This window comes from Apodemus sylvaticus, chromosome 3 (genome assembly GCF_947179515.1).
Source record: "Apodemus sylvaticus chromosome 3, mApoSyl1.1, whole genome shotgun sequence".
Lineage (NCBI taxonomy): Eukaryota > Metazoa > Chordata > Mammalia > Rodentia > Muridae > Apodemus > Apodemus sylvaticus.
This window is the reverse complement of record NC_067474.1, coordinates 140,287,107-140,295,087: the sequence shown is the minus strand read 5'-3', so window position 1 is coordinate 140,295,087 and position 7,981 is coordinate 140,287,107. Positions and strand designations below refer to the sequence as shown.

Genomic DNA, 7,981 nt, shown 5'->3' with positions numbered 1-7,981 from the left:
AATGTGCATTCATCTCCACTGCGTGAAGCTTTCCCTAGGGCCTTCCGATCCCCGTTCCAAGGAGCCAGTTTCAGGAGGCTGGACTGACCCTGTCCTCTCACTGATTAGAAAGCTGAGCTCTGGCTCCTCCAGACAGTCTGATTCAGACAAATGAAATAAACCAATTGGACATTCACTGTTGCTAAAGCCAGATAGAGCAAGGGAGAGGGGAGGAGAAGGGAGGTCCCCCAACTCCCTGAGGCCTTGGTGCTTTTGGTCTATGACCTGCATGCTTATACACACAGTCCCATTCAATAGACATGACTCAGTCTGGCTTTCAGCCTCTCCTCACAGTGGAACAGGACGGTGGGTTTTGGAATTCTCCTCTTCTTCACAGGGTTCTACCACAGTCATTCTCTTCCACCTCCACCTCCCATGGAGCCAAAGAGGGTTCAAAACAACAGCTTCCTTCCTTCCTTCCTTCCTTCCTTCCTTCCTTCCTTCCTTCCTTCCTTCTTACTTTTTCTTTCTCTTTTCTTTCTTTCTTTTCTTTTCTTTTCTTTTCTTTTCTTTTCTTTTCTTTCTTTCTTTCAGTTTCTATGTATAGCCTGGCTGTCCTTGAACTAACTTTGTAGACCAGGCTGTTCTGGAACTCAGAGATCCAGTGACCTTTGCTTTGAGAGTACTGGGATTAAAGGCATGCACCACCAGAGCCCGGCTGGGAGGACAGTCTTAGTGTTCTCTTTATCTCCACTCCCACCCCTACCACTGCATCCACTCCCATGCCAGTTCCCTCCCTTGATACCAATTCTCCACAAACTGTCCTGTACACAGGAAGGCCAGCGCAGCCAAGAAATCTCTGAACCAGGGGTGGGTATGCAGCTCAGTGGAGGACATTTGCCTAGCGTGCACAAGGCTCTGGGCTCAATCCCTTATAGTATAATAAGCAAAGCGAACAAAAAGCAACCATCCCAGATTTAAAAAAAAAAAAAACAAAAAAAAAAACAACTCTTAAGAAAAAGCCAATTAGGGACATTAGGGACAGTGGTCTTAGAGCAAGGTCGGAGGGGAAGGGAAGGGATAGGAAAGGTAGCCTGAGAAACTCCAGGAGGACAGATGAGCCATGGTCCTCAGATATATGACAGCGAAAGAGGCTTCTTTCTCCAGGAGGCTGTGAGACTCAGTAGAGGATAAAGCTGGGGTAGACTTTGGGAACACAGGGGATGGGTGGATGCCCTGCAGGTACAATTGAACATATATTTACATACACCTGCTCTTAAGTCTCTGCAAATGCACATGTTCCTAGCACATGCTTCTTATGCCAGCACTGGAACATGTAAGTCTCAACACACACAGGTTCACTCACACCCAATACAAGCTTGTACATTTAAACTGATACGCATGCATACCTATCTTTTGCTTCTACATCTGGGAATATATATACACATTCCTGGGTACCTAGCCACACATGCATACATAAACACACATGCGACATATAACACATACATGTTCATTCACCCATGCCTTACATACCTGCTAACATGTTAGCACATACATATTCACTTATGCTTACTCGCATACATGCCAACTAATACATACTTCCTTGTGCATAACCACATATAAGCCTGCAAATATACACACTTATGCACGCACACCCTTAGCCCTGGTCCTGGTGCCTGCAAGGTGTTTCCCTCTGTTGCAGACAGCGGATAAGTTCCTTCCGGTTGTCTAGGATGGTATCAAAGCTCTCTTGCAGTCGGGCCTGCTGGTCAACCAACTGGTGCTGCAGCGCCCGGATCCACTGGAGCAGTGCCAAGCGACGGTACATCACCAAATGCACATGGTGTTTCTCCTTCTCCTGTTCTTTGTAGCGCTCCTGAGCCTGCAGCTGCTGCACAGCCTGGGCTACAGAGGGCAGAAGGGGATCCAAAGGGCTCGGATCTTGAGGGGTGCCACAGACAGGCTCTGGACTGCTGCTAAAGCTGTCGATGCTCAGGGGACTGCTGGCATAGCCAATGTCCTCCAGAGGAGAGCAGACACTGCTGGCACCGCTCAGCTTCTCTGGCTCAGCTCCAGGGATCTCCGCACCCTCCGGGGGACTGCGGACTCCGGCCTCAAGGAGCCCAGTGGCTTGGAAGACCTGGTTATCAGAGGGAGACTCAGAGGAGCTCCTTCTCAGAATGGGATCCACTTTGCCTGGCACCCCATGCCAGTTCTTATTGGCATCCTTAGCACTCTCCACGAAATTGGAATTATTGTCTGGTTGGAGGTCCGGTTGACATACTCCAGGAGGCAGGCTCCCCAGGTACTGGGCCTCCTCTGCTAGTCCTGGTTGGATGGCAGCGAACATCTGGACTGTGAAGAGAAGCAGAATTAGTCACAGCAGGACAGGATGGAATGGCAACCTTGAGCCCAGGAACCTTGTCCTGGCGTCCCTCCCTTCTCTCTGATTGTGAGGTCTGTCTCCATCACTTCCTGTTATAGCTTCAGGAACCATTGTGTGTAGGCAACTCTCAGATCTGTGTCCCACCCAGATTCAACCCCTACCCAACCCTGTGACGTACCACCAGTTCTTCAGATTCTAAGCATCCAAACAGCTCTCCTTTCAGAGTCCTTGGGCTGGGCAGCTCTGCCGGATATTAAGTCTGTCTAGCCATGCCTAGGAGCACCCTGGACTACTGGCCCTCCTCCCACGCCCATCTCACTGTCCACATTCTGACAAACTCTCCTTTGGCTCCAGTCATTTTGACCTAGATGATTGCCACAGCCTTTCCGCTGACCCTCCTCCAATTAAAAATATAAATTTAGGGGCTGGAGAGAGGGCTCAGCAGTTAAGAGCCCTGGTTGCTCTTCCAGAGGACCCATGTTCCACTGCCTGCGCCCAAGTCAGGTGGTCTTCAACTGCCTGCATTGCCAGATTCATATCAACCCCCTCCTCTGGCCTCTCTGTTCACCCGTATGCATGTGTGCATACATACATACACAGGCACACACATGGATATGCTAATAATTGTTTTAAAAAAGATGTCCAGTTAAATAACAAATAATATTTTTAAAAGGAACATATGTCTACATCTACATAGCTGTATAGATATAGACAGATACATTTCATAAGACACAGAAAACCACAAACATTTCCATGACAACTCATAACAATAGCATAATTACAGTTTTTGTTTGTTTGTTTGGGTTTTTTGTGTTTTGTTTTTTGTTTTTTGTTTTTTTTTTTTTTTGGTTTTTCGAGACAGGGTTTCTCTGTATAGCTCTGGCTGTCCTGGAACTCACTCTGTAGATCAGACTCAGAAATCTGACTGTCCCTGCCTCCCAGAGTGCTGGGATTACAGGCGTGCGCTACTACCGCCCGACATAATTACAGTTATGAAGTAGGAACAAAAGCTGAGTGGTGGCGATGATCGATCTCCTTTAGTCCCAGCGATTGGGAAGCAGAGGCCAGTGGATCTCATGAGTTTAAGACCAGTCTGGTCTACAGAGCAAGTTCCAGGACAGCCAGGGCTACACAGAGAAACCCCGTCTGGGAAAACAAAAACAATCAAACAAAAAAGAAGCAACAATACTAATTTTCTGGTTGGGGGTCAGCACAACATGAGGAAAGGTTGAGAAGCACTGCTGTGGTGCGTGTCCAGCAAGAGCAGGTGTCAGCAATTTCCTGCAGAGCATGAACAGGAGGGACTGCGGTGGGATTCCTGTTCATGGGAAGACATGGTGAGAGTACAGAAGGCGGCTACTGCAGAGGGCCCAGGGCTTGAAGAGCTGGTCTCTTTCTCCTTCTCCACACTATGGGACTGCTGTCTCCTGAACCCACAATGACAAGCCTCTCTTATAAGCCCACCAGTGCTCCTGGCACCTGATCACATACTTTGCTCCATACTGCCCCCCCTTTCTTCCCTAATAATCGCTTTTGAGTTTGAACTGACAAGAGGTTCTACTAACCACATTTCTATGACTGAGGCCTCATGATTGAGAAATACTACTAAGTCAATCAAATAGCCACTAGGAAGGTTCCCTATGAGTGCCAGGGACTCTCCCCACACCCAGCAATGGGCAGAAGTCATGGAGGGGGACTGAGGTTGGGACAGATGTTTCATCCCTTTGGCTTGTGAGAAAAGGCCTGAAACTCCCTCCTCCCCCCCCCCCCCCCCATGCTCTGTTTTAAGTTTTTTCCTAAATCTAGCCAGGCTCACAAAGAAAGCTGGGGTGGGGTGGAAGTGTGGCTAAGGATCCAGATTCGAAAAGCCAGAGAGATGAGTCCAGCCATCCAAAGATCAGGATTTCCCCCCCCCCCCCCAAGCTAATCCACAGTGTAGTGGGAAGGGGGAGGCTGTAATCCGGGGATTGGCAGGCTCGCAGGGGACAGAGCACTGTGACCCTAATCTCTGCAGAGGCAACTCCCCAACCCGCTTTCCGGCGGCTGGGCCCTAGGCCCTCCATCAGGGCCCGGACTCACGGCCTAGAGGCGCCCGCTCCTGCGGGGCTTGCTACGGTTCCTCGGGGCCTGCTCGCTGCAGGGTGGGGAGTCCTGGACCTGCGCGTGCATGCGTGGTGGCGCGGCTGCCCGGTCCCGGCACAGCGCCCCCAGCCCCTGCCCGGTCCGCGGAGTCCAGCGGCGTCTGCGCAGCTGGGCGGAGCGGCCTGACCCACGTGGGCCGGTTCGGTTCTCCGCGCAGGAACTGCCTCCTCCCGCGGCTTGACCCGAGAGCCTTCTAGGTCCGGTGTCATCTCCTAACAACCCTGGCCAGGCGCCACGAATCCATCATTCTTGCTGCAGACGTGGGGATGAAATGCCTCCGCGGGGTTTCCCAGGGGCCATGGTGCGGGTCTGGTCCTGCTGCAGCACCCGCTGCGATCCTTTCCGTGTTCCAGCTCCGCACCTATTCTGCTGAGAATTTTCAGTTCACCCTCACTTACTCTATTTTAGGATCTTTGAGCACCTTTCTGACTCCTAGACCTGGTTTTTAAAAGATCCCTTCACTGTACTGTACCTATTTGATTAACTGTACTTAGTGACAGCTCTGCAGATTTTGTTTTGTTGTTTTGAGACAGAGTCTCATTATGTAGCCAAGGCTGCCCTGAAAAACATTATGTAGACCAGGCTAGCTTCCAATGCACAGTAAGATCTGCCTGCTTCTGCCTCCTAAGTGCTGGGATTAAAGGCATGTTCCATCACTGCCAGACAGTTTTCTTTAGGATTTTATTTTTTATTTATATATATGTGTTTGTGTCTGTGTATGTCACTAAGAATGAAACCTTACTCTAGGTAAGTCACAGTTCTTCCTTTAGACATGAAATTAAAAGACAAAATAGTGAAGATTTCAGACTATGGCTACAGCAATCATATTTCCTGTCAAATGGAAGAAGCCAGTCTATGTACAAGGAGAAAATGATACTGACACACAGGAACTCAGACAAGGACTCATGGCTGGCTAATGCCCCAGTCTCTACTTCCTGAGTTTCTACTTTTGATGCCTTCCCATGAAGTTCATATCTTGCCATACCCAACCTAAGTGTAATTTATCTCACTGGTAATCAGAAGATAGATTTATTTATTTATTTGGTTTTTTGAGACAGGGTTTCTCCGTATAGCTCTGGCTGTCCTGGAACTCACTCTATAGTCCAGGCTGTCCTTGAACTCAGAAATTCACCTGCCTCTACCTCCCAGGTCCTGGAATTAAAGGCATGTGCCACCACTGCCTGGCAATCAAAAGATTCTTGAATTAATACACTAGCACAGTGAGGTACCCCTAGATTCTGGTCATTCACTGCTATTATGTAGCTGTTTACTCTGAACTGAAGCATTAGAGAGAGGGGTTCCCGAGGGCCCTCTTGACTCTTGAGTGGAGCTACCTGCCAGTTGTGCTGGAGGCTCCAGGGATGCAGATTCAGGTTTTCAGTGACCTAGCTGCCTTTGAGTTATCGATGGCCCTGTGAGTGAGCCCCAAGCCATAAGCAACCCTGGTCAACTCATCGGTTCACCAAGCTAGACTTTGATGGGACTGTTCCTTCAGTCTGACATCACTGCCCTCTCTAGTGGGAGTGGCGTCTGTTCATGTCTGTTCACTGCCTAGCCCTCGGTAAGCATAGCAGTATATTTGCCCTTGATAGTCACCATCAGGACGATAGGTCCTGTGATCCACCATCATGTAGAAACTGAAAGGGTCTGAAGCATAAAGAAACCATCTCTGTGTTCCTGGCTAAATACGTTCTTCCCTAGATGCCCAAACTTCCTGACCTGCAGAACCTAGAATCTCAGAGACCAGCCTGGGCAACATGGTAATTATATAAATAAAATGACAGATTTATATCAAGGCCAGACAGGCCAAGAGCACTTGCTGTTCCTGCAAGAGGACAATTGTTTGTTCCAAGTACCCATGTGACAGCACACAACTGTAATTCCAGTTCCAGAGGATCAGACCTCTTCTTCTGGCCTCTACATGTATACCAGGCAAGCAATGAGTCATACACATAAAACAAAAGTAAATATATCTTTTTTTTAAAAGATTATAGATAGGGGCTGGAGAGTTAGCTCAATAGAAAGAGTAAAAGTAAGAGTACTTGTTGATCTTACAAAGAACCTGGGTTCATTTCCCAGCATCCACATTGGGGCTTGTGATATCCATAATTCCTGGTTTAGGGGCTCTGACACTCTCTTCTGGTCTCCACCGGCATCAAGCACATATGTTGGAATACATGCTTACATACAGGCAAACACTCATACTCACGAAATAAAATTTAAAATTGTGTATCAATTATGATTGTTGACTTGAAGACTATTATATTTTGCATCATAACACCCTAACCTGGTACTGCTCACTCAATAATTCCATTGTTCTTTGTAGACCAAGCTGACCTTAAATTTGAAATTCTGCTACAGCTCTGGAGTAGTTAGCATGACAGATCTGTGTCACCAGGCCTGGCTTCTATCATCCTATAAATGTAGTTGGACTGAGCTTGATGTTATATAACCTTAATCCCAGCACTTTGGAGGCGGAGATGGAGATGGATCTCTGTGAGTTCAAGGCCAACCTGGTCCACAGAGCAAGTTCCAGGCCATCCAGGACTACACAGTAAGACTCAATCTCAAAAAAAGAAGCACCCCCTCCCAACAAAACCAAACCAAATAAAAAACACCCCCCCCAAAAAAAAACCCTGCCAGTTGCTTCCAAATGACATAGTAACACATAAGCCAAGTGGATTCCAAGAGCACCAGACAGTGGCCTCTTGGTCAAGGGCGATGTTAGCAGGAGATACTCCAGCATTGTATAAATAATGCATACAGCAATTCTGGCTGTTCCATAATTCTCAGAAACATGAGATTGTGGAGACAGAAAGGCTCAGGAAGCTATGGCTAGCTATGTCTGGAGATAGAGAAGAAAACTGTTATTCAATCACCAGCAGCTTCTTCAGTCAGGACACTTGGGGGATCAATCTCCCCAAATATAGAAGTATCTTTGACTGTGTTCACCCCTTTCCCCGTATATGCCAGAGACACAGAAATCTCAAGCTAACCAGGGCTCAGCTGCAGGGCAAGCCATCATGAAGACCTAGAAGTGAACAGCATATATTGGCAAATATGGGGACCAGAGAGAGCCTCTTCTGGGGTGTCTGAAGACAGCTACAGTGCACTTACATATAATAATAAATAAATCTTTGGGCCAGAGCGAGAAGAAAAAGTGAAGACAGCTGCAGTGTACTTACATATAATAAATAAATCTTAAAAAAAGATGGGGACCCGGCTCAGCGCATAGTGTTTGCTTACTGCACAAGTTTGAGGATCTAGGGTCCCCAGCACCCACTTAAAAGTCAGGCAATGGCATCATGCACCTGTAACCACAGAGGAGGCGGAGGTAATCCTGGAGCTCACTGCCTAGTCAGTGTGGCTGATATCAACTAAGTCCAGGTTCTATTTATTTATTTATTTATTTATTTATTTATTTATTTATTTATTTATTTATTTAATGTAAGTACACTGTAGCTGTCTTCAGAC

The 7,981-nt window shown here is 47.6% G+C and overlaps 1 protein-coding gene across 1 annotated transcript; it reads right to left on the bottom strand.

The window, feature by feature from the left end:
• Positions 1-541: 541 nt before the first annotated feature.
• C3H1orf216 (chromosome 3 C1orf216 homolog) lies at positions 542-4,639 on the bottom strand. Its single transcript, XM_052177376.1, has 2 exons — positions 4,445-4,639; positions 542-2,334 (listed from the first exon to the last, which is right to left on the bottom strand). Exon 2 carries the CDS (start codon positions 2,327-2,329, stop codon positions 1,637-1,639), a length of 693 nt encoding a protein of 230 aa, XP_052033336.1. The 5' UTR covers positions 2,330-2,334; positions 4,445-4,639; the 3' UTR covers positions 542-1,636.
• Between the last annotated feature and the right edge of the window lie 3,342 nt (positions 4,640-7,981).